The sequence below is a fragment of the Globicephala melas genome, chromosome 9 (assembly GCF_963455315.2).
Source record: "Globicephala melas chromosome 9, mGloMel1.2, whole genome shotgun sequence".
In the NCBI taxonomy this organism is placed as follows: Eukaryota; Metazoa; Chordata; class Mammalia; order Artiodactyla; family Delphinidae; genus Globicephala; species Globicephala melas.
In genome coordinates, this window is record NC_083322.1 from 5,610,262 (window position 1) to 5,637,434 (window position 27,173).

The following is a 27,173-nucleotide window of genomic DNA, read 5'->3' on the forward strand; positions in this document are numbered from 1 at the left end:
GGGTTACGGGAATGATCCTGATGATTTTAATACTGGTTTTCTCTGCTAAATCTGTTATTTTGGAGGAAACAGTAAGCAGTTTGTGGTTTTAAAAGTGCCCCCACTCCCTGCCTACTCCAGCCAGTTAGAAAAACAAGCTAAGCAGATATTTAATGTGTTTCAGAATCCGTTCATCCATGACTTTCCCCCATATTCTTTTATAATATTTTCTAGGCCCACAGTCAAGGATTCCCAGAGCATCATCAAGGTAGAAATAGACCATTCACACCGGCACACCGTCCCTGAATGCCATTTAGTTACACAGTGTGAATATTTTTGTGATTCTTGATACAAGCTGTGGTTCAGAAACCATTTTACCCGTTTGTGGATGCCATTTAGTTACTGTCTGGCTCTCGTGCCCTTGGGTTGGCTCTGCTCACCTCCTCTTCCTAGTTTCCTGCCAGTTTGTTCAACAGATTGATGGAGTCCCTGCCGTACTCAGGACAGTGCTGGACTCGGCTAAGACAAGTGTGGAAAATGACTAATGAGACTCCCCCTCACCCACCAGCCGTCCCTCTGCCCTTGTGCAGGTGAACCAGGCACCTGCATAAGTCATTCTAAATAGAGGCAAAATGAGTCACAGTAAAGGCAGAAACAGGTGCCGAGTTATTACTTCTACTCTGACTTGAAGCTCTAGTTTCCTAAAATCCTCTCTTTTGACTATTAAGTTAACAAGGGGTTTCGGAGTATAGTGGGTGAGAAAATAACCTTTTTCTTTCTTAGTAAAAAAGATAAACTGTACCCCAGAATAAAAAAAATTTTTAAGAGATACACTTCCACTGCCTCAGCTCCATAATATAGAAGTTTAATTTTTTTGCTTGTTTCTCTTTGATCTTTTCTGTGTAAATACATGTTTTATATAATTATAATGCATAATTTTATAGTCTGCATTTTCACTGCCGTAAACCTTTTTTTTTTTACTTCAACATAATCTTCACAGTTATACTATTTGATGCTTTTTTCTCACTGGTATACCAACATTTAACAAGTTTTGCTGGAGGCAGATCTTTCTCCAGTTTTCAGTGTTAGAAATAATGCCACATAATTGAACATCTCTGATTCAGGAATCCTACTCCTAAAATTTCTGTATGAGTAAGTAATTCAACAGAGGAAAAGCTAGTACACAAACTATGAATATTCTTGTGATTCTTGATACGAGCTGTGGCTCAAAAACTATTCTAACAATTCATGGAGCCACCAGTGGTTTTACAACTGCACTTGTGTCGGGCGCTATAACGAAAACATACTGGCTTATTTAGCAGCTGTAAATGGTACTTTAAATTTGCTTTAATTTTCATTTCTTTGAGTATCAGTAAAATTGAACCATCTTCCATATGTTATTTGCTGTCTGTATTTAGAGGTCATTTTCAGCATTGAGCTTTTGGCTTTTAATAAATCATCACCTCTGCTGCCTGTCACGGTGTCCCGGAGGGTGTTTGTCCCGAGGGCTCAGGGAGACACTGTATGTGAACTACTCTGAACAGGGCCCAGCCCATAATAGGCACACAGGGAATGTCTGTCTCAAGAAGATATAAAAGTAGGAATATATGACATCTTTCATTCCTTCTCTTTCTCAACCTCAGGGAAATGAAGGGGGAATGCTTGTTGTTTTGTTATTGAACATATGAAAAACAAATTTTCATTTCAAGTACTTTGATAGAACTTCAGTATTTCTGAATGAACTAATAACCACATATAGGAAAGAGCAAACTCGGAAGTTTGGGGAATTCCCTGCAGGTCCTGTGGTTAGGAGTCGGCGCTTTCACTGCCGAGGGCCCGGGTTCAGTCCCCGGTTGGGGAAGTAAGAGCCCGCAAGCTGTGTGGCATGGCCCGAAAAAAACAAACCTTTGAAGTTTAATTCTTCTGTGTGGTTTTAATTACATAAAGTCTCTCTGATTGCATTGTTTCAGTTTGAAAAAATAATCTCCAATCCCTATATACCTTTCAATATAATACAGAAGCATATTGCTAATGTTAATAAATTCAGTTATTTTTAACTGGTAAGATTTGGTTGAGTGTTTCAGTGGAAGGTATTTTTCTCCCTGCATATATATAGACTAAAAATGCATGTTGTCTCTCTCATTGGTCTTAGGTTAAAAAGGCCTTCTTTGCCCTAGTAGCCAACGGTGTCCGAGCAGCGCCTCTGTGGGAGAGTAAAAGACAAAGTTTTGTAGGTAAGCGGCAGGGGCCGGGGATCTGAAAGCCTGAGTTAGCTCAAGAAGTGCTGGTTTGGAGTGCAGCCTAGTAGACATGTTACCAATCGAAGGACAGCCTTGCTTTTACATCCTGTGCGGTGGGACTGCGAGTGAATTCAAAACATTTATGTACCTGTGTGGAGTTTCTTTGGATTCAGCGCCGTTTTGGCTCTGAAGCCTCCTCGGTGCCCTTGCTGGTCCCCTGGTCCCAAGGCTGAGGCCCGACCCCTCCCTGTCGGTCCCTCCGCTTGCAGTCCTGCCGCGGGCCATCCCCGCTCCCTCCCCGGTGAGCACTTTTCTGACACAGCAGATGAAACGATGGAAACGTGATTGGTAAAAAGCGTTGTTACGCTATTAAAGCGTTGTTACGCTATTAAAAATACCACGTAACTCACAGTACCTAAGCTCCATAATTTTCTCATCTTATGAATCACAGTGGACAATGGGTGTCGTCCCTCTTAGGAGGCATCGCATCATTCTGAAATGGCACTCGGTGTCCGCCGCCCCTCGGGCTGCAGCTGCCTCAGGGGAGAGGTTCACGCCTCTGTATTCCTGATGTCCGGACACAGTGGGCCCTTCGTAAATTGTGCCTGTGAAAGGCACTGTTTTTAGGAGGATTCTCAGAAAACAATCCAAGTGCTACCAAAAGTGTCATGTTTCTAGAGCTTATGGGATACTTTATCTTATTTTAAAGTATCCTAAATTATTTACATGTAGCCACAAGTCTTTTGTGATGTTTAATAACATTCAGAAAGTTTTCTCTTGGTGAATTGCCAACTACTGTGATTAATTCCATTAATTACTATCAGGTTTAATTTCAGCTAAATTTGTATATCTTAGTGTGGTGTAGATAATTAACAGATTAACAGTTTTAAATAGTATATGAAGCTGTGCTGGTAGTCTTTAAGGCTGTCTAGTAAATAAATACTCCAGCTTTGCTTATCAGCTGAAATTTTCCTTTAATGTTTTCATAGTTTTACATTTAATATATAATTCTTTCTTCCAGGAATGCTAACAATTACAGATTTCATTAATATACTTCATAGATACTATAAGTCACCCATGGTAAGTGCCAGAAATCCTTATGTCAAGTAAGTGGAGCTATATATTTCTCTGTACGTATTTAGAGCTCTGTGTGTGTGTGTGTTTTAAGATTTTGTGTTTTTCTTTTTTGGTACCGGCTTGGTGGTGCCGGTGGTTGATTTTTCCAAATATATATAATGTGCAGGAAACCTCAGTGTAAATCAGTCTGATATTTGAAGCTTAAGAAGGTAGTCGCAGGAAGTATGAAAGGCAATAGCCTCTTTCTTCAGCTTTCAGGAGTCCTCAGGTTAGTGGGATTCTGTGTGCTTATTTATTGCCTGGATAGTCTATACGTTCCATTATATTTCTGCTCCTTAACGGCATTATGGGCATGCCGTAGTGTTGAGATCTGCCTGGACCCATGAATGAAGGAGGCCCCTCGCACCCTTCCAGACCAGGGGTGGCTGTGCCCAGTGAAGCCCACAGTGGAGATGAGAACAACACAGGCCTGACTCCCGGGCCTTATGCAGTTACCCCTGAAATTTTACAAAAGAAATACACGGACTCTGTGCTTCTAAAGAAGTAAAAATTAAAATTGGAGAAATTCAGTTTTGACATTTTTCTGCCACTTAAGAAAAGACTGCTACTGGCTAATTTTAGTGGCAGATCCCTGGTTCCTGGTCCAACTGTTTTACAAGAGCATAGTTTGAAAACTACATATGGCCTTTATCTAACACTGTGATTTTTGTGATTCTACCAGCTTGTTTGGTGTTTGGTTTTTGTTGGTTTTTTTGAGTTGGTGTTTTTTTTGTTTGTTTTTTTTTTTGGCAAGGTTGGAGAAGGACAGAATTGTATACTTTCTTTATCTAGTACTGTTTTGGGTATCTAATAGGTAAAAGGCAATCCAGTTAATACTGTTTTTACATGTAATGGTCAGTATTGCCCAATAATTAAATTCCTACACAAAATGGAAAAATAAGCTTCTGCTTAAGACATACTCTTAGAAGGAAGTTTTACCAAAGACTTCATAAGTATTCCATATTTATTTCACATGACATACCTGATTTCTTTCTTTTTTTTTTTCTGCGGTACGCGGGCCTCTCACTACTGTGGCCTCTCCCGTTGCGGAGCACAGGCTCCGGACGCGCAGGCTCAGCGGCCATGGCTCACGGGCCCAGCCGCTCCGCGGCATGTGGGATCTTCCCGGACCGGGGCACGAACCCGCGTCAACTGCTTCGGCAGGCAGACTCTCAACCACTGCGCCACCAGGGAAGCCCTACCTTTTTTTTAACTATTAAATTCTGTGCTTGAGCGGTGGTTGCTTCTTCCCTGCCACCTACAGAGCCTGCCGTGGTGGCACGTCTTGTTTCTCCTCTCCTGCCCACTCAGTTCTCTCTTTTCTCCCTCCTGACCCCTCTGCTCGTCTCCCTGCGGCTTCTCTTCTTTGGAATTCTGAGTCCACTTCCTCCACGTGCACGTTCTCCTTCAGGTCCTTGGTCCTTGCAGTTGAAATTCAGGTCTTTCAGAATCCTCCTGGAGAACTGCCTCAGTGATGGAGAGCCCTGTGCCATCTCCCTGGAGCAGAATTAGTCACTATTTCAGCGCCCCCATTAACTACCCACACAGCACTTTTCATACTGTATTCTGATTAGTTGCAGGGCAGTGTTTCTCAGCTGGGAGTGACGTTGCCTCCCAGGGGACATTTGACAACATCTAGAGACATTTTTTATCATAGCTGGTGGAAGGGTGGGGCAGTTCTACTGGCGTCTAGCGGGCAGAGGCCACGGATGCTGCTAAATGTCCTACAGTGCCCAGGACGGCCCTACAACAGAAGCAGCCAGCCTAAAGTGTCAGTAGCGCCAAGGTCGAGAAAGGCTGTCATGGGGTATCTGAGGTTCCTTCTTGTTAGGTAGTTCTTTGAGGTGGAGACTGTATCTTACTCACGTTTGTACCTTACACACACACACCCCTTCCCATCTTGCCAGCGCCGAACACCCCCAGTACCTAAGGGACCCCCGTGTTAGCTGAGTCATGGCCATGCTGGTGACCGTAGCTAAAGCTCCGAGGCGGGTGTGCAGGCAGAGCACGGGCATCACCTCAGAACCGCCTAAGTGAGACGTAGACCAGGATTGTTCTACTTCCAGCTGTGAAAACCAGAGCCTCATCTTCCTCAGTTAGGCTTTTTCTCTGTCGTGGATGTTGTTCAGTCACCTGGCACCAAAATGGGGGGGGGCGGGGCGCGGGTTCTCACTTAGTCATTCGTCTCTAGTTCCCCTGTTTTATTATTCTCTAAACCTTTTGGTTCTTCCTTTCAGTTGCCCCTACACTCCCACAGTCACCATTCGAGACCTAACTGTCCTGACACTCGGTTTTGCATCTGGCTCTGGTGCTGTCACGTCGTCCCACTGCTTAAACCCATCAGTGCTGGCCTGGCTTTCTCTCCCAGACACGGAGCCCACCTCGGGTCATCAGTCCCCAGACTCCTCGCTCCTGTCCCCCAGCACCGTCTCCTTTCTGTGTTTCGGGAACGTGAGGAAGTCCTTTTCCTCTCCAGGCCCTTACGAGTTTATCTTCTTTTATGTAAAGTCCATTCATCATGCAGAGCCTGGCTGAAATCTACCTCCTGAAGTTTTCCTTGCCTGACCTCTGACCTCTGCTCATCCCTACTCTCCCTGCATCCCTGCACTAAATAAGCCTTTTAGAGTATGCTCTGATATGTACGCCTTCTTGTTGGTGGTTTCTTGCCAGTTGTTGGTAGCATTTCAGTATCGGACTGTCTTAATGTTGCCAAGTGGATTTTAAGCTTCAAGAAGCTTCAGGAAGAGGCCAGGTTTTCCTACTGCAGGGCCCCCAGGAGTCCCAGTGCAACACTGCAGGAGGCAGAGTGACTTTCTTAAGCTGAGCCGCAGTGGAGGCTGCAGCAGGTGGGGAGGCCCTCCGCCTCAGGCTCACAAACACATGGTCCTCACAGAAGCTGAATGTGGAGGGCCTTCTCTCCAGCTGTTTAGGAAGGGAAACAGATTCAGAGACCTTAAGTACTTTGACCAAAAGCGGCAGCCAAGATGCAGTGATGTGAGTGCTTGACGACTCCAGGTGACTAAGTGCTGTACCCACTGCCCAGCCTCCAGGCTCTCCAGACTCAACGCCCTCTCTACCTTTGTGAAGACACCCATGTGGTCCAGGCATAACCTGATCCAGCAACTTAATTAGCACATGATTTAACCAACTGCCCTTTTAAAATTAGAGATGCTAAAAATCTTATGTATCCTCAGAAAGAAGGAATGTGTGTATATGTGTATATGTGCGTGTGTGTGTGTGGGGGGGTGTTCTAAAATTTAAGTGTATCTGAAATTTTCAAATTAAATTAATGAAAATATTGTTGGTTTATGTTTTAAATTTATAAAGCATTTGTCTTCAATGAAAGGTAGAGCACTTTTTGTCTCTCATTTATATTCTAATATTTCTGAATTATCTTGATTGTTTCCATCTGCTGAATTATGGGACTCAGCAGTAGTTATGAAATAGTAATTTCTTTTTTTTCCCTTATGTTGTGTGTGTTAACATTTGTAAGTAAGAGTTTTTCTTATTTCTAGGTACAGATTTATGAATTAGAGGAACATAAGATTGAAACATGGAGGGGTAAGCACTGTTGAGTGTTAAAAACCTTTTAATATGAGGGAAAACATGTTCTACATATGTATAAAATGTTTTAATTTCACAGGTCCTCTTCTCTCTGCTTAATAACTGACTACATTAAGACATTTCTTTCTATATTAATTTTGATAGTATGCCATACTACTATAAATATTACCCACTCTGTTTAGTACACATGTATAGAGAACCTATAACAAGTCTTTAGACTAAGGCTGGGATATAGATGGGATATAGTAACTAGTGCCCGAGTCTCTGGCCCCCAGTCGAGCCACCATTCACCTCTAAGCATTACCTTCCAAATCTTCGCCTTTGTATAGAAAATGCACCAAAGGAATGCCTGAAATTAACAAAAGCAAGGATCTGTTCCTATTTAAATTCAATCATTATTTCTTTACATTATTATTATTTCTTTACAAATTATGGAGACAAGTAGGACAAGTGAAACTTAAACTAGATGATTTGGATAAAATCACACGAAAATAACTTCAAGATTGCTTGCTTTCGTTTGCAGTATTGAAATTCACCCTTTATAATCACAATACCCTTTTCTGAAATGGAGCCACTTTTTAAATTGTAATTTCATGATTGTGAAATTGTTCAGTCTTAATGAGACCCAGCCTGCTGGGTTGGTACAGAGGGGGCAAAGGACCAACCAGTAAGAATATCCTCGATGGGAGCCTGTGATGGGGATCCCTGAGGAAGAAGCCTCTGTAGGGTGTTCGGGGAGAAGCCTGCATTAGACACTGAGGGGCCAACTCAACTCAAGGAAACTTTTTCATTTAAACCTGAGGTTTAGCTTTGTGTTCCCGTTATCTGCTTGGTGTGACAAGCACCCCTGTGACTGGCTGCAAGATCTGAACATCCGTTAGGATGCTCTAAAGAGAGCTGGGCCTCCTTTAATCCCATATGATTTAGAGGTTTCACTGAACGATGTATTTGATTGATGATAGCTTTATCAAGTCAGACCAAACAAAGTAAGTCAACATGGGATCCACATTTTAGCACTGCCTATCATGCAGTGAATATATATATTTTAACACCAAGACAGATACTTTGTAATAAATTCTATTGTATAAGTAATGTCAGACCAAGGTTTAAGTGTATTTACATTTTGATACATGGTATTTGGTAGTAATAATAATGTTGAGATTTTCTTGAATGCCTTCTGTGTAGAAACCTCAGTAAAGCAAATTACAGTTTATCTTTACAAAGATAATGTCTGCATACTAGAAAGATCCCCAGATACAGTAGATCAAGTTTTGGTGTCGAAAATAAAACTTAATAACATTAAAGAACAAAGTTTGTTATAACTTTTACCTTTTAACTTGTGAAAATTAGTTTTAAAGGATTTCATAGTCTTCCTTTGTTGAGGGTGATAGTGACTTGGTAACATTCTAGTGACCTCTGCTGGTATTGCTCTTTTATCAGATTTCTTGACTTTTCTTCTGATTTTTACAACATCTATTATAATACTGTTTTTAAATACTTAACTTTTCCACAAAGGCAACATCCTGAAACAGTTTGGAAGTTGTTTAATAATAGCCATGACTATAAGTAACACAATAGTGTTCAGTAAATTAATTCGATTTGGGTTTTTAATCCTTCTAATTATTACCTGTAAATTGAAGGGTATTTTAATTTATGTAATAATTACAAACAGCAAATACGTTACTAATTACATATTTTCTTTCTATAAATACAGAGCTTTATTTACAAGAAACGTTTAAGCCTTTAGTGAATATATCTCCAGATGCAAGGTAAACTTGTCAAGTTTTTCTCCTTTGAAAACATTCCATTCATTCAGATTCATCTGTTTTGTTACCATGGGTGATAGATTTTTTTTGTTTTAATCTAGATAGGGGCCAGCCTCCTTAATATTAAATTCAGTAAACTCAGAGACAGTAGAAATCACAGCCATTGTTGGTCCAAAGGACTGAGAAGATGGTCATACTGAGCAGTTTGAAAGTCCAGATCACCTGCAGCAGAAACCCACTAGGGAGCTCATTAAAGCTGCAGATTTCTGGGCTCTTCTCCCAGTCAGTCTTTGGACGGTTTTAGTGCCCTGGAATGTGCATTAAAACAACTCCCCCAGGGGTCCCAACGTGCACTGAAGTTGAAAAATCAGTCTCCTTAGGCACTGGTCCAGAGGTGGTCAGAGGATGGGGCTGCCCACAAGTGTTGACCCAAGCCTTCTGGGACAGCTCGGATACATTTTCAGAAATAAAAGCATTCTTAAAACTAGTGCACTAGTGAGCAAAAGTGGAATATTGATTTTTATTATTTTATTTCCAAGTCCTGAAAAACAGCTCCACCCAGCACACCTCCTCGTCGGCAGTCACAGGAGAGGCTGGAGCAGCCAGCAGTGGGCAGGCTGAGCACAGAAGTGGCCAGTGCAGGGGGCCCCCGGCCACAGTGCCCTCTGTTGCCAGGGTCGTCCATTAGCTTCCCGAGGGGTTAGCTTCTGTCATTTCTCAAATAAAAGCATCAAACCTGCTACTAAAAAACTGCTCTCCTAGAGATTTTTGTAGTCCACACTTGGATTTGAGGCTTATTAACAGATTACGGAAAACCGAAAATTTTGCTGAGATCTCCAGTTTAAAACTTTTCTAGAACACTGTTTTAGGTCAGTCAACCTTTTAATATTGTAATTTAAAGACACAAAGTACGTTTAAAGCAGGGGTGGTCCAAAGTTTTCTAATTCTTCTTTAAAGCCTCCTAACAACTGTAATGGCTTTTCCCGCAGCCTCTTCGATGCTGTACACTCGTTGATCAAAAATAAAATCCACAGATTGCCAGTTATTGACCCCATCAGTGGGAATGCACTTTATATACTTACCCACAAAAGAATCCTCAAGTTCCTCCAGCTTTTTGTAAGTAGTTTTTAGTGTTTCTAAAGACATAGCTGCATATACTTTAATTTACCTCAAGTAAATTGGCTCCTGTTACCCTCATAGAAGAAATCGTTAGTTTTGAGGTCTCCACTTCTAAACTTCAGTTTCGTAACTCACTACTATTTGAACTGTACATTCTCAAAGTTGATTCCAGTTAAAAAGTAATCACCTTTCAGTGCAAGTAAAAACACTTGGAATTCTCTATTTAAGTGAGAATATTTTATCACCTAAAATGAGGAGAAGCAAAGCAGTTCGCGAGTCAGTCTGATTAAGGAAGTACTTACCCAAGATAGCTTGAGCCAGACTGCCTTATGATGCTTTACTGGTGTCATGGTTGGGGACATGCTCAGAAGTCCTGGCCCCAGGATGGTCTTATTTACTGCAGCAGTGATAGAAAAGCCCAAAGCAAATAAAATTTTGACAACAGAATACCATGTTGGTCCAAATCAGGGCTATATTGTCTGTAGGTTTTCTCAACTGCATCGGAAATGAGATGGCTTCATAATCATTCAAAACTCAGAACCTCTTCGGTCGGCAGTATTAAAAAGAGGCTCAGAAGGGCCAGAGTGTTCACAGGAGGGCTTCAATTTTTTCCTTTTAATTACATGCACTGAAGTTGAGGTTATAAGTAATTGGTCAGCTAGAACCAGTAAGGGGCCTCATTCATAGTTCAGAAGAGATCATATTAAGAATCATTTTTTTAAAAGAATTTAGTAGACATTAAAAATCTACGTCAAGTTAGCTTTCCTGTCTTCTCCACAGCTTCAAATTAGGAAATAAAGCAGCATTCCAGCGTGGCGTGAAGGAGCCCAGGCTGCTCCGACAGCAGCCCAGAGGGTTTAAGTGATGGGGAGAAATGCCTTGTCCATCAAACCAGCCCTATATTTTAATAGTCTGTGTAAATGTAGCAGTCATCATGTTTAAATAAACACTAAGAAAGAATGTAGGAAGGAGAAGAGTGATTTACAAAAAAGCATGAAGTTTGGTAAAGAGGCAGTCTAGGGAAGAAGAATTAAGGAGGCGGGGACATTGTTGGTCAGACTTCCTGTCTGCCATGGGCTGAACGCATGCAGTCGCCTTGGCACTGAGCTTTAACAGGACCCAGGGCCCAGGACCCAGGGCGGGGCTGTACCAGGCTCTTAGCCCACGTACCCCGTAGAGTCGCCATTTTAAAACAGTACTAATCATGAGAGGAGCTAAACAGTGTTAAGCATTACGCTGTGTCAGGCACTTCACATGATAAAGCTAATCCTAGCCACCACCGTCTCAGGTAGGTATTTTTATTCATCTGATTTGGAAGCGACAACATTCAGCAAGGTTGCGTAGCTTTGCCACGGTTGCCGGTGGTGGTGGTGGAGCAGCCCTCCCTCTAACAGCTCCGTCTGTCCGTGTCCAGAGGCGGCTTAGATCCTCGGGCTCAGGGCGCCTGGCTCACAGGGCCGACGGCGCCCGGAGGCCCTTAGCGTTTCCGTGGCCGCGCTGCTGATGGGGAGGCACAGCCTGAGACAGGCCTTTGGCATCTTCTCCTCTACAACAAGTAGAGGAGGTGGCCTCTGCCAGTACTGCCTTATATTTGGGCCAATATGGTAATTAGAATCATGCTGTTAGAATATTCAGCTAGGGATTTTCAGATAAAAATGAAGAATTTTAAATAAACTCCAGAACCTGATTTTTACTGCCTTGAGATCATGTTCCGAGAAAAAGTAGCGTTGCCCTTAGAGACGTCTGACAGTCAGCCTAAGTGTGCAGATGAACAGGGGTTTATCCTGCATCGAGATGGGCTAGATGACCTAATAGGTCTTTCTTTTTTTCTCTCTAAATTTCTAGGATTCTCATGATTTGAATATTGATGAACTCTTTGACTTGAACATTTTGTTTCTTCTAATTGTTCATCTTTTCCTGATAATTATAAGGTACACCAGGAGGATGGAATCAACTGTACCCTTTATAAAAGGTGGATTTTTGAAACCATAGACCTTATTTTGTTTTAGTCAAACATGATCCTAGACTTCTCTCTTCTGACTTCTCCCTCCTCCTTTAAAACAGCCCGTGAAAAGAAAAGTTAACTTTTAAATGTTCTTTTAATTCTGTTCAGTTGGCTTGTTCTTGTTCCTAGTAGACAAAAATTGGAGTCCTCCAATGGAGAATTCAGGGTGTAGAGGTGGGATGGTGTGGGAACTAGCTTAGCAGCTCAGACAGCCACCATCAGACGCTCTGGGTTTGGAAATGTGTGGGTTCTTAATAAACATTACCTAATGATGACAGCAGGACAGTGAATTTAACATGAATAATTTAAGAAGATTCTCGGTGGCTGATGGGTCTTAATTTCCAAATAGACCTGTCGTTCCCTCCTGTCCGGTTTTCCAGTGGGTGAAGAGAAGGAGAAAATGTTACAGTGTTAGTGCTTTGCAGTATTTTTACTAAGTAGTTAAATAAGCATAAACATATAAGCTGGTTTGAACAAAAGACACAGTTCTTGTATGTAACATTTTCATGTTAATTCAGATATCCGGGTGGATTGTTAGAAAAGACTAATTTGTTGCACATAGTTTTTCATCGAATGTGGACATGTGAACACTGAAAAGGTCTGCTCTGGCTCTAGAGCATCTGTGCCCGTCTTCCTGTCTAGATGTCTGATATGCCAAAGCCTGCTTTCATGAAGCAGAACCTGGGTGCACTCGGAATCGGGACCTACCACAACATCGCCTTCATACACCCAGACACTCCCATCATTAAAGCCTTGAACGTCTTCGTGGAAAGACGAGTGTCAGCCTTGCCTGTTGTGGACGAGTCAGGTCTGTGTGCTGAGCCATACCAGTTGAACAGAAACAACGGTTTATCTCCTTAGGGTAAAACTATTGTTAAATGACCTGGCATATCAGATAAGTGGGGAAATGAAAACTTAGACCAAGGAGTACTCAGGAGAATAAGAATTTTATACTGGCTTATTTTCACATTTTCCATTAAGATATGATTTCATGTCCCTTTTAAAATAGTCAGGTTTATTTTGTTTAGCAATATTTAATTCTTAGTGAATATCTAGTTAAGATTGATATTAAATGCTGTTTTTTGTTTCTAAGATATTCTAACATACATTTTTATTTTTAGGAAAAGTTGTAGATATTTATTCCAAATTTGATGTAATTGTAAGTATTTTTAATTTTGTTAAACCTGTCATCTAGAATGCATTTAAAGCATATTCATTAGTCTGTTTTTTGTGACTTTTCCTATTTTAACAATTCCTAGCTTCTTTGAGGATGAGGACCTTATCAGAGAATTCCATAGACTCCCCAACAGTAATTGTACTTTTAATATTCATTGGTTTAGCAGTGAATAACATATTAGTAGCATTTTATTTTTTTAACTTTTTATTTTATATTGGAATATAGCCGATTAACAATGTTGTGACAGCTTCAGATGCACAGCAAAGTGACTTGGCCATACATATACATGTATCCATTCTCCCCCAGACTCTCCTCCCATCCAGGCTGCCACATAACATTGAGCAGAGTTCCCTCTGCTATACAGTAGGTCCTTGTTGGTTATCCTTTTCAAATATAACAGTGTGTACTTGTCAATCCCCAAATCCCTAACTATCCCTTCCCTCCACCTTGCCCCTGCCCCGTAACCATAAGTTCATTCTCTAAGTCTGTGAGTCCGTTTCTGTTTTGAAAATACATTCATTTGTATCATTTCTTTTTAGATTCCCCATATAAGCAGTATCATCCGATATTTCTCTTTCTCTGACTTACTTCACTCAGCATGACAATCTCTAGGTCCATCCATGTTGCTGCAATGGCATTATTTCATTCTTTTTTATGGCTGAGAAATATTCCATTGTATGTATGTACCACGTCTTCTTTATCCATTCCTCTGTCGATGGACATTTAGGTTGCTTCCATGTCTTGGCTATTGTAAACAGTGCTGCAATGAACATTGGGGTGCATGTATCCTTTTGGACCATGTTTTTCTCCGGATATATGCCCAGGAGTGGGATTGCAGGGTTGTATGGTAGCTCTATTTTTAGTTTTTTAAGGACCCTCCATACTGTTCTCCATAGTGGCTGCACCAATTTACATTCCCACCAACAGTGTAGGAGGGTTCCCTTCTCTCCACACCCTCTCCAGCATTTACTGTTTGTGGATTTTTTGATGATGGCCATTCTGACTGGTGTGAGGTGATACCTCATTTTAGTTTTGATTTGTATTTCTCTAATCATTAGCGATGGTGACCATCTTTTCCATGTGCCTCTTTGCCCATCTGTATGTCTTCCTTGGAAAAATGTCTATTTGGGTCTTATGCTTTTTTTTTTTTGCTGTACGCGGGCCTCTCACTGTTGTGGCCTCTCCGGTTGCGGAGCACAGGCTCCGGACGCGCAGGCTCAGCAGCCATGGCTCATGGGCCCAGCCACTCCGTGGCATGTGGGGTCTTCCCGGACCGGGGCACGAACCCGTGTCCCCTGCATCGGCAGGTGGACTCTCAACCACTGCGTCACCAGGGAAGCCCCTTATGCCCATTTTTTGATTGGGTTGTTTGTTTTGATATTAAGCCACATGAGCTGTTTGTAAATTTTGGAGACTAAATCCCTTGTCGGTCTCATCATTTGAAAACATTTTCTTCCAATCTGTGGGTTGTCTTTTCGTTTTATGGTTTCCTTTGCTGTGCAAAAGCTTTTGACTTTAATTAGGTCCCATTTGTTTATTTTTGTTTTTATTTCCATTATTCTGGGAGACGGATGGGAAAACATATTTCTGCAATTTATGTCAGAGAGTGTTCTGCCTATGTTTTCCTCTAAGAGTTTTATAGTGTCTGGTCTCACATTTAGGTTTTTAATCCATTTTGAGCTTATTTTTGTGTATGGTGTTAAAGAATCATCTAATTTCATTTTTTTACATGTAGCTATCCAGTTTTCCCAGTACCATTTGTTGAAGAGACTGCCTTTCCACCACTGTATAGTCTTGCCTCCTTTGTCTTAGGTTAATTAACCATAGGTGCGTGGGTTCATTTCTGGGCTTTCTATCCTGTTCCATTGATCTACAGTTCTGTTTTTGTGCCACTACCATACTGTTTTGATGACTACAGCTTTGTAGTATAGTCTGAAGTCAGGCAGCCTGATTTCTCCAGCTCCATTTTTCTTTCTCAAGATTGCTTTGGCTATTTGGGGTCTTTTGTATCTCCATACAAATTTTAAGATTTTTTTTATTCCAGTTCTGTGAAAAATTCCATTGGTAATATGATAGGGATTGCACTGAATCTGTAGACTGCCTTGGGTAGTATAGTCATTTTGACAATATTTATTCCATTCCAAGAACATGGTATATCTTTCCATCTGTTTGTGTCTTCTCCAGCTTCTTTCATCGGCATCTTATAGTTTTTGGAGTACAGGTCTTTTGTCTCCTTAGGTAGGTTTATTCCTAGGTATTTTATTCTTTTTGATGCAGTGGTAAATGGGATTGTTTCTTGAATTTCTCTTTCTGATCTTTCATTGTTAGTGTGTAGAAATGCAGCAGGTGTCTGTGTATTAATTTTGTAGCCTGCAACTTTACCAAATTCATTGATGAGCTCTATAGTTTTCTGGTAGCGTCTTTAGAATTTTCTGTGTATACTATCATGTCATCTGCAAACAGTGATTTGGATTCCTTTTATTTCTTCTTCTTCTCTGCCGTAGCTAGGACTTCCAAAACTGTGTTGAATAAAAGTGGTGAGAGTGGGCATCCTTGTCTTGTTCCTGATCTTAGAAGAAATGCTTTCAGCTTTTCACCCTTGAGTATGATGCTAGCTGTAGGTTTGTCATATATGGCCTTTACTATGTTGAGGTAGGTTCCCTCTATGCCCACTTTCTGGAGAGTTTTTATCATAAATCGGTGTTAAATTTTGTCAAAAGCTTTTTCTGCATCTATTGAGATGATCATAGGTTTTTATTCTTCAATTTGTTGATATGGTGTATCACACTGATTGATTCGTGGATTCTGAGAAATCCTTGATCATGGTGTGTGATCCTTTTAATGTATTGTTGGATTCAAATTGCTAGTATTTTGTTGAGGATTTTGCTTCTATGTTCATCAGTGATATTGGCCGGTAATTTTCTTTTTTAGTGGTATCTTTGTCTGGTTTTGGTATTAGGGTGATGGTGGCCTCATAGAATGAGTTTGGGAGTTTTCCTTCCTCTGCAATTTTCTGGAACAGTTTCTAAAGGATAGGTGTTAGCTGTTTTCTAAATGTCTGATAGAATTCACCTGTGAAGCCATCAGGTCCTGGCCTTTTGTTTGTGGGTTTTTAATTACAGTTTCAATTTCAATGCTTGTGATTGGTCTGTTCATATTTTCTGACTCTTCCTGGTTCAGTCCTGGGAGACTGTACCTTTCCATATTAGTAGCATTTTATAATTCTTTGTCTTTTCAGTACATGAGTCACTTATCCGTTACTACAGCATGTGTATGTGTTAAATAGTCATGTTTCTATACCAGAGACATTGATTCATTCTGCCAACAGGCATGTGCTTAGTGCGCAGGTGGATTCCTGGTCACCCACATCCCACTACTTGCTAATTGGGAACAACTGTTCTGAAGAGGACAGCAAATGGCATTATGTAAAGTTCTGTTTTTTATTCCCTGGTTTAAATTTACTAGATTGATTTTGGTCCTACATCCTTCCACTCGATACTTTTCCCCCATTCATTTAAATTCATTTCCTTAAGAGTTTTACATGATTTCTAAGAAAGGGAACTGAAACTTTGATAGCCCCAAACCTGCATACCGTTTTTTTACCTTAATATTGACCATAGCATTAAGTATTCTTTTGTAGCTGTCTCAGACCCTTTTGTTTCATCTTATTCTGTTTAATATAACAGACACCAAAAAAATAGGCTTATTGGAATTTGGTTGGGTGGGACCCTGTAAGATTAATCAGAACCTTGAGCAGCCATTCCGATCTACAGGGCTTCCTCCGTGATCACCCCCGCAAAGGCTTTCTAGCAAAAGCCTTGTTCCCTAGCCCTGGGGACTTCTCACCCTTTGCAGGTGTTACTCCACCTCTCAAAACACTGTTCATTCAGGGAACATAGGGTAAAAGTGGGGGGATAAATTAGGAGTTTAGGACTAACAGATACAAACTACTGTATATAAAATAAACAACAAGGCCCTACTGTATAGCACAGGGAACTATATTCAATATCTTATAGTAACCTATAATAAAAATATATATAAATAAGTCACTTTGCTGTACACCAGCAACTAACACTACATTGTAAATCAACTATACTTCAATTTAAAAAAAAAAAAGAACCTATAGGGTAAGGATAGGGGAATCTTCTGTAGGACATACAGTCAGAATTTAACCGTTTTAAATGGTTGCTTCATAATAAAGGTACACCTTATAAGCTTTAAATGATTATTGATAAGATGATGAAATAACAGTACTGATGGCATGTCATAAGCTGGTACAGTGGTACTAAGTTATGATAAACATTAATGTTTTTAAGGAACAGGCTGCTTTGAACTAACTTTGGTCATTAAATGTGAATTGAAATGAAGGATATAACTCACTGTTACTTTATTATAGAACCTTGCTGCTGAAAAAACATACAACAACCTAGACATCACAGTGACCCAGGCCCTGCAGCACCGGTCACAGTATTTCGAAGGCGTAGTGAAGTGCAGTAAGCTGGAAGTACTGGAGACCATCGTGGACAGAATAGTGAGAGCCGAGGTAAAGTGGCTGCATCCAGGTCCCTCCCCACCTCCCCGTCTGCCATGAGCACCTAACTAGGAAACAGTGCCCCAGGAATTCTGAGTCACAGGACCAGCCCGTGAGGCAGCCTTCCAGTCCAGTCCCGTAACACAGTCTCCCTGCTCCAGAACCTAGCACATGTCTTGGCACATAGTAGGTCATCTGTGAATGTTCACTGAATTGAATTTCATTTATAAGTCCTGACATCATAGCTGAATCAAATAAAGATACTTTCATGGTTTTAAAACATACTTGAGAAAACAGAAGTCCCAAGAGCTTTAAGTTTCATTAGAGTATTGATGAATTTAAAGCTAAAAATGTGTAATTATGTGGTCTTAACAAGTAAGTCAATAAAATGTATTCTGATCTTTTTTTTTTAAGTTAGACACCCTGCTCCGTCCTTAGCAGAGCTGACTCCCCAAGCTTCAGCTGCCATGGCTTTTACCCTGTTTCACTAGTCTCAACACGAAGTTTTTTCTACTTGAATTTAACATCCATTACTAGTTTTCCAGAGGGTTCTAATTGACTTAGGAATACATCTAAGGTTTTTATTGTTCTTTTGTATATGCCTTTTGAAGATCATAAGCAGAAATAGGTAAGACATTCCTGCCTAATTTTAAGGACAATGGACCACATCCATCTGATGGAATCCTTTATAACAATTAAAAATCGTGTTTAAGGAGAATACTGTTGATATGGAAAAATAATATATTGCTAAGAGAAAGGCCAGTTACTATATATAGTGTGATGCTTCGTGTTAACATAAGTGCACGTGCATAGAAAAGAGACTAGAAAGACTCGCACCTCAGTATTAACACGGCTGTTTCTGTGGAGAACGCCAGCATGCCTTCGTGTTCCCAAGACCTCTGTTTGAGCGCGTGCTACTGTCAGGTAGGAGAAGAAAGTGATTGGCTTGTCCTGGAAGTCCATCTGGTGAGCCGCACAAACTTTAATATGAAAATAGGTTATTGAGGGAAATACAGGTGTAATTAAAGTTTTCTCAAGTTACCCACCTTGACTTTTTTCGTCATTAATTTTTTTCACCATATGACTCCTTGTTGGGGGACAAACCAGTTTTTAGCTTCAACATGTGTATGTGTGTGTGTGTGTGTATACACACACACACACATACACACACACATATATACACATACACATATATACGCACACACATACACATATATACGCATACACATATACACACATACATACATGCGCACACATACATATATGCACACACATATATACACATATATGCACACATATACACATACATACACACATGCATATATACACACATATATATACATACACATATATATACACACATATTTTATATATATATATATAGTATATTTGTGGCTGCACTGAGCAGCTTGTGGGATCTTAGTTCCCCAACCAAGGACTGAACCCAGGCCCTCGGCAGTTTAAGCACAGAATCCTAACCAGTGGACCGCCAGGGAATTCCCAGCTTCAACATATTTTGTTAGGAGAAGGGTATACAGTATCAGCGATGATTTGGTTTATTTATATGACAAATATCACACTAGCTTTTAGAAAAGAAACATAAGTTTAGACTCAGCAACAGATGATAATATTTTTGGTGGTCATTTCTGTCTGACAGAACTAATTCTAAGTGAAATGGTTTCCCCTTGACCTTTAGTAGTTCAAAAGATAGTTATTTATCATTATTAAATGTTAACAACAAAATGTGTCTAGTATAGAATATATAGCATTCTCTGGCCCTAGATGTAAATCAACTTATGATTAAATAGATAACTGTGTTATATCACAGGGTTATTGAAGAACATAACTTTTTCTAGAGAAGCTTTTGAAAGAAATTTATGTTGATTAGCATGAGAAAGATGACAAAGTGATTTCTCTTTTAACCTAAAAGCAAGCTATGATGTCAAAAGCATCACTGGCACAGTATCATTAGAGACGAACTATAAAAATGATATCCCCGCTCCTCCCATCTCCCTCCTGTGCCACCCATTCTGTACCAGCAGGTTTTAACTGTTCAGTGTGGAGAGGAGGATCTCCAGGGTAACCGACTGGCATGTGGTTGCCTCAAGCCTAAATTCTAAAGCTTTTAAATCAGAGAAGCATGATGCTCTCTCCCTCCTTTCCTGTTTTAAGGACACTTTGCTATAGTAATACCTCAGAACATTGTCCACTCACTTATAAAAGACTTTCAAGTAGAAAACAAGATGTGAATGTAATTTATTTCACTTGATCATAGTTGATCATCCTCTGTTATTCTTAATATATGAACTTCATAGAGAAAAGGGAAAATATAATCTAAGAGCAGTGACCTTTCACTGCTTATTTGGACTTCTCTCCCAGGTAAAAACAGTTATCTGATAGTTAATAGAAACCGAGATACAACTTTTAAAAATTAAAAACCGTTTTAGAGATTAGAGCCACATGAAGCAGCTACTGTGATACTTCATGTTTTGAATTTATCTTTCATATATTAATATTTTGAAAATAGAAAACTCAGCAGGACATATCTGGCTAATTTTTCTTAAAAGTAGTCAAGCAAATCAGCATTGCATTTTAACAGAGCCAAGACCATTGCATGGCTCTGTGCACTGTTACTTTCTCTCATTTGTGGGATCTGTTCATTGTATAGCACATGAAAGACTTTTTTTCTAACGTCCATTTTAAACCTTTACTTATTTCAACTTTCACACGTGGCCTCCTTTCCTCTTGTCTGCAGGTCCATCGGCTGGTGGTAGTAAACGAAACAGACAGTATCGTGGGTATTATTTCCCTGTCGGATATTCTGCAAGCCCTGATACTCACCCCTGCAGGTATAAATGCCAGTGTCTGACCTTTACTGTAAGTGCGCAGGGAGCCGGGGCAGGGGCGGGGATGCGGGGCAGCAAGCCCTCCCTCGCCCACCTGCCAGCCTCACCTTTCTATGCAGTACTTTGTAAACCATTTTCATTTTCTTTGTGGTTTTGAAAAGCTTATAGAAAGTATTCTGACTTAAGAGCATCCTGTCGACACCCAGAAGTGCTTAAGTAATCGAGGATTCATTGCCATGATCGTCATAACCTTGCCCATTAAAAAGTGAAGATCTCCTCAGTTTTGCTTTATGTTTAGGACTACTAACTGGAAATCAGGAGGGAAATTCTTTGGGACCTAAGTATTGAAACCATCTACCCTTCAAAAAGAAAAAAAAAGCTTACTAGTAGTGAGTATATAAAAGTTTGACCTACGCAAACTTTTTTCCATTAATAGTGTATGGAAATTACGTTAACTGCCAAACATTGGTGACTAAACTCATTTTCTGCCAGATTAACTCTAAGCAAACCCTCAGGTCACAGTCAGGGAGCCCGTGAGGCAGGGGGAGGGAGGGGCCTTTGGTGTTTCTCCTGTGTCACACAGTTTAATCGTTTAATGGCTGAAGGGGTCCTAAAACCACCAGCCCTCCACTTCCCCTCCCCACCCACACGAAGTACAGACAACCCAGCCTCAGGCCTCACAGATCAAGGCCAAGACAGGAGACTAAACCATGTGCCCTTTGAACTCTCAGAAGTTAAACATTAAAATGTGCCTTTACTAGGGTATTGATTTTTCTTTAGTTCAGAAATCAATCACACTGGCTAAGACTAGTTTTTACAGTTGGCCTATAGCCTGGAGATACCCACCTGAAAAGGAATCCCCATCACCAGCGAGAAACAGATCGCACTGATTAAGTGAGAAGGACAGGGGCGTGATTCGGGGTGGGGGGGGGGTGACTCCCAGCAGGCTGTAGAGGAGCAGCAGCTGGACATTGTTAGAAACGCACAGGTGGGGCCCAGCCCATGTCTGCTGAGTCAGAAACTCTAGACACGGGGCTTGTTGCAGTCATTTTCAAATGTCAGATACGTGAGAACCTGAAATTCATGGTAACCTCTTTTTAATCATTACATAAGTTTTAGTACAGCGTTCGAGTTCAACATGTGTGCACACTACAGAGTGATCACCCCCCCAAGACCAGCTATCATCCACCACCATACAGCTGAGCCTCTCACCCACTGCAGCCACCCCCACCCCCTTCCCTTCTGGTAACCACTGCTGTGTTCTCCACATTCTTCTGTTGTCTTTGTTCATCAGTTTTGGCTTGGGTCTTTTTAGATTCCACATATGAATGAAACCATATGGTATTTATCTTTCTCTGTCTTGATTTATTTCACTTAGAAATAAGTGAGAGATCTATCCATGTTGTCAAAAATGGCAGGATTTCATTTTTGTTTTTTTTATGGCTCATGATAATCTCTGTAGTCATGAGAAAAGGACTAAAAGATGTGAGACTGTTCACAGCATTACTTGTAATAACCTCAAACTGGAAATAACCCAAATATCTTTGAGCAGAAGAACGGACAGACTGCATTCTGTCCATTAGTGGAATGCATTGATGGTGAACACACATAGCTGTATCGGACAGTGGATGAACCCCACAGACGCAACAGAGCAAGGAAGCAGGACCAATGCAAAGAGTGGGATTGCATTTATATACAGTTGACCCTTGAACAACATGGGTCCACTTATACGTGAATTTTTTTCAATAGTAGATACTGCAGTGCTACACAGTCCACGGTTGGTTGAATCCACAGACACCGAACTGCGGATATGGAGGGGAATCGTGGATACAAAGGATAAGTTGTGGGTAGCGCCCCAGTGTTGTTCAAGGGTCAGCTGTGCAGCTCCTCTGTGCATGTTAGGAAAAGGACTCATCTCCAGGCAGGCTCATCCCCACAGGCACGTAACTTGGCACCTTCAGAAAAAGATGCCCCTTTTCTAGTCAGCTGGCCCTGGGCCAAGGCACACAGCTTGCCGGGCTGAGTCAGGCCAAATGTCAACTCGCTTCTGTCCCCGTGGCCAAGATTCTTTGTGCATTACCAATTCAGAGTAAGCAATTCTTTATCCTCTCTATGTCTTGGTGTCACAAACCGTAAGAATGAGAATGTTCGCCTGGATGAGTTTAAATTTCCATCCAAATTTGATATTTCAAAAATTCTAAATTATTAATGCAAATCAGCATGAATGAAAATGCAAAGAGGAAACCTGTTCCACGGCTGGATTTGGAATGTCTGTTACCACAGAAATAAATATTGTAAAGACAGGGATAGTCGAATTAGAATTCTTTGTAGCACGGTGTGTATAACGCTGTTCATTTAGGAAAATCCCCTGTATTCCTAATAACTGGATTACCGGTGAACACCGGGAGCAGCGCTGTCTTGGAAGAGAGGGAGCGCCTCCATCAGATTAGACGCTAGCATACTCGGGTGACCGTGTGGTGCGAGCATCAGACTAGAGGTCCAGCCTGGGCAGTCCAACCCTGCTGTCCCCTCGGAGCTGTGTGAGTGTGGGCCAGCTTGCTGCTCACCTGTGCAGCCTCCGTCCCTCCCTTCAGCTACAGGATGAGCAGCCTGACACAGGCCTAGTGGCCCTCCAGAGATACTCTGATTGAAACCACAGCCATGTGTGAACGCTGTGCGCCGTCAGACCCCATACCCAGGACAAGCCCCATACCTGGACAAGCCCTGCTGAGTGGATGTTTATGGAATAATCAGTAAGAGATGCTTTTTAAAAGAATCCACTATTATGGGAATAAAAGGTACCGATGGTTATTCTTTTCACCAGATAATGGACACAATTCCCCATTAAGGATACTGATTTGATATAATAACATCTTCTCTTTTTTAAAAAGTTTTTAGCAGTAGTTCACTGTCCAACTTAATTCAGACTCTCCAAACAAACCTAAGTATCCACACGTGCAGCTAGTGAGTAAGCAGCCTGATGGCAGTAGCTACAATTTTAGCCCCTTATTTTTATAGAGTGTTGATCTCTTTCAAAGTTGAGTGTCTTCTAGTGTCTGATGAGAAAATACAGAATCTGTTGTAATGAAAAAAATGGCAGCTCCCCCTCCCAACCCATTTCAAAATATCCTGGCAAGCTGAGAATAGGTTTTATGTGCAGTTACTGTAAGCATGTTTAATGCTTTTACATTTTTATAAGTATGTACAACAGAAATACTTTGCACCTTCGCTAAAACTTAAATACATATTTCTTTTAAAAACTTTTAGCAGCAGAACCCTCTTCTTTTCCAAATTAAACCTTGCATATTTAGAATTATGATATGCAGGGAATTCCCTGATGGTCCAGTGGTTAGGACTTCGTGCTTTCACTGCCGTGGCCCAAGTTCAATCTCTGGTCCGGGAACTAAGATCCCTCAAGCCTTGTGGCATGGCCAGAAGGAAAAAAAAAAAAAGAGTGCTAGAATTACGATATGCAAAATGGATTAAAAGCGTGCTGCAGTGATGGCAGGTGGGGATGGGGAGCCTGGAGCTCACCTGCTCATTCCCCACGTCTCCTAAGGCTCTGCAGGTGCGGGTAGGTGTCACCAGGCAGAGAACCACCACTGCGCTCATATAGGACATGCACAGCTGCAACGTATTTTTATATGGCTTTGAAACTTTCCTTTCCCATCTCCTAATAGGTGCCAAGCAGAAGGAGACAGAAACCGAATGACAACCGTGAGTGGAGGAGCCCTTGCAGGAGAACTTGAACAAAGATGCTGGGTCACGCTTTGCCTCATGAACACTGACTGCGATAGAACAGAGTCCAATGGCTGAGAATGTGTATCAGGGTTTAGTGATGGGTGTTTTTTCCAGTGATGTTGAAACTAAGCATAAAAAAGAAAGATTTTGTGTTTGAAGATGCGAGCTTGCATTAAAAGACTCTTTTCAGACCGTTGTCTGAAAGATTTCAGATGCTGTATGTCATTAAAGTGCACTGTGTCCTGAATTTCTATTATTTTTCATTTTAAAGAATTCACTGGTATCTAACAGGTAATATGACATAAGGCGAGTGTGTGGCATATTGAGATCTAGTGCCTTATGTCAGAACAGCGATATGTCATCACTACTGCCCATCGCAGCTGGAGCGTCCTTGTGAACTGACACTGCTGGAGTGTGAACGTCTGAACCTTTACCAAATCAGTTTGTTTTCATTAGATTTGTTGAATAGCTGTAATTTGAATATAAATAATTACTTTATAAAACTTTAATGATGGTTTTATGTGTTAGTGTTCTGTTCTGAACTATAGTGTAAACAAGGCTGATTTACAACAGCTTTATTTATTTTTACTTTCATGCAATTTTTTACACATCCTTTGGTGGGTAAACTTCACCGTACCCATTAATAAACCATTGGTTGCTATTTTAAAAGGGCGAAATTCTCATTAAGTTTGATCTGGAAAGGATATGACTTCTCTAATAGCCGCTGTTAGGTTTTAAAAGCTGAAGTTTCTAACAGCATTTGTGGGAACCTCTCTGTGGGGCTGCAAACAAAGTGCCGGGAAGATGTCTATTTTTTCTTGTGTTTTGACATGAAAATCATGACGTTTGTGTGATTGCTGATGCGACTGTTTTGTAAATTTTACTGTGGCATATACAGTATTGTCATATGGTGAGGAGAAACACAATGTTTCCTAATGTAAGTGCTCTGAAAATGTTGACACTATATATATATACATATATCTCTGTGTGTGTGTGTGTGTGTGTGAGTATAGTTTGGTTTTTTGTTTTGGGGGGTTTTTTTGCAGATTGAAAAATTAAAATAAATCTTACTATCTGCCATCTTGTTACAGAAGTTCTTTAAAATACTTTGTATTTCAGCACATTTCTTTTTTTAACATCTTTGAGTATAACTGCTTTACAATGGTGTGTTAGTTTCTGCTTTATAACGAAGTGAATCAGCTATACGTAAAAATATATCCCCATTTCTCCTCCCTCTTGCGTCTCCCTCCCACCCTCCCTATCCCACCCCTCTAGGTGGTCACAAAGCACTGAGCTGATCTCCCTGTCAGCACATATTAATTAAAATTCTACATGCAGTTTCCCACTTAGATATTTCTCCCCAAATAAAGGAGAACATGAATTCTCATATTCTTTTTTACATCAACAGAAAAAAACCTTAATGATTTGATTCATAAACTTTCTCCATTATTAAATAGAACATATTTAATTAAAAATGGCCATGCAGATTTTCTTGTGCTAGGTGTCAATTTTTTCATCTCCTAGTAGGCCAAATATGAGAGGAGATTTTTGTCTATGTTTTCCCCATAGAAATAGTAGTGGTTGTGACTTAGGCTAATGGTAATACTTGGAGAACAATGAAATATCAGAAAGAGAAAGTTTTTAAAAACCCCTTTTAAAACTCTGTCCAAAAAAAACCCCACAAATACCTAGGAATGAACCTGACCAAGGAGGTGAAAGACATATGCTGAGAACTATAAAACACTGATAAAGGAAACTGAAGATTATTCAAAGAAATGGAAATACATCCCATGCTCTTAGACTGGAAGAATATTATTAAAATGGCCTTACTACCCAAAGCAATCTACAGATTTAATGCAATGTCTATCAAATTACCATGACATTGTTTTACAGAACTAGAATAATCCTAAAATTTATATGGAACCACAAAAGACCCAGAATTGCCAAAGCAATACTAAGGAAAAAGAACAAAGCTGGAGGCATAACCCTCCCAGACTCCAGACAATACTACAAAGCTACAGTAATCAAAAGAGCATCGTATTGGCACAAAAACAGACATATGGATCAATGGAACAGAATAGAGAGCCCAGAATTAAACCCACACACCTACGGCCAATTAATCTTCAACAAAGGAGGCAAAAACACATAACGTAGAAAAGAAAGACTCTTCAGCAAGTAGTGTTGGGAAAGCTGGACAGCTGCATGTAAATCAATGAAGTTAGAACACTCCCTCACACCATACTCAAAAATAAACTCAAAAATGGCTTAAAGACTTAAATATAAGACATGACACCATAAAATTCCTAGAAGAGAACATAGGCAAAACATTCTCTGACATTAATTGTAACGATGTTTTCTTAGGTCAGTCTTCCAAGGCAAAAGAAATAAAAGCAAAAATAAATGGGACCTAATCAAACTTACAAGCTTTTGCACAGCAAAGGAAACCACAAACAAAAATGAAAACCTATGAAATGGGAGAAAATATTTACAAACAATGTGATCAACAAAAGCTTAATTTCCAAAATATACAAACAGCTCATACAGCTCAATATCAAAAAAACAACCCAATCAAAAAATGGGCAGAAGACCTAAATAGACATTTCTCCAAAGAAGATATACAGATGGCCAACAGATGCATGAAAAGATGCTCAACATCGCTAATGATTAGAGAAATGCAAATCAAAACTACAATGAGGTATCACCTCACACCAGTCAGAATGGCCATCATCAAAAAATCTACAAACAATAAATGCTGGAGAGGGTGTGGAGAAAAGGGAACCCTCCTACACCGTTGGTGGGAATGCAAATCGGTGCAGCCACTATGGAGAACAGTATGGAGGGTCCTTAAATAAAAACAGGGTTGCCATATAATCGTGCAATCCCACTCCTGGTCATATATCCAAAAAGACAAAAACTAATCCGAAAAGATACATGCACCCCAATGTTCATAGCAGCACTATTTATAATGCCAAGATATGGAAGTAAGTGTCCATCAACAGATGAATATACAAAGAAGATGTGGTACATATATACAATGGAATATTACTCAGCAATAAGAAAGAATGAAATAATGCCGTTTGCAGCAACAT

At 40.5% G+C, this 27,173-nt stretch overlaps 1 protein-coding gene across 14 annotated transcripts in view; it reads left to right on the plus strand.

Annotated features, from left to right (window-relative positions):
• Positions 1-25,159, plus strand: part of PRKAG2 (protein kinase AMP-activated non-catalytic subunit gamma 2) — a 276,868-nt gene extending 251,709 nt beyond the window's left edge. For 13 of the 14 annotated variants that reach the window (XM_030854266.3, XM_030854267.3, XM_060305085.2 and 10 more), the window contains 10 exons: positions 2,132-2,213; positions 3,241-3,299; positions 6,851-6,896; positions 8,614-8,668; positions 9,655-9,781; positions 12,432-12,597; positions 12,911-12,948; positions 17,363-17,509; positions 20,253-20,346; positions 24,024-25,159. In XM_030854266.3, the coding sequence (XP_030710126.1) occupies positions 2,132-2,213; positions 3,241-3,299; positions 6,851-6,896; positions 8,614-8,668; positions 9,655-9,781; positions 12,432-12,597; positions 12,911-12,948; positions 17,363-17,509; positions 20,253-20,346; positions 24,024-24,055 (846 nt within the window). In that variant the 3' untranslated portion in view covers positions 24,056-25,159. Of the gene's footprint in view, positions 1-2,131; positions 2,214-3,240; positions 3,300-6,850; positions 6,897-8,613; positions 8,669-9,654; positions 9,782-11,629; positions 12,598-12,910; positions 12,949-17,362; positions 17,510-20,252; positions 20,347-24,023 lie in introns of those variants that run through there. The other variant, XM_060305086.2, reaches the window with a different exon arrangement.
• The last annotated feature ends 2,014 nt before the right edge of the window (positions 25,160-27,173 follow it).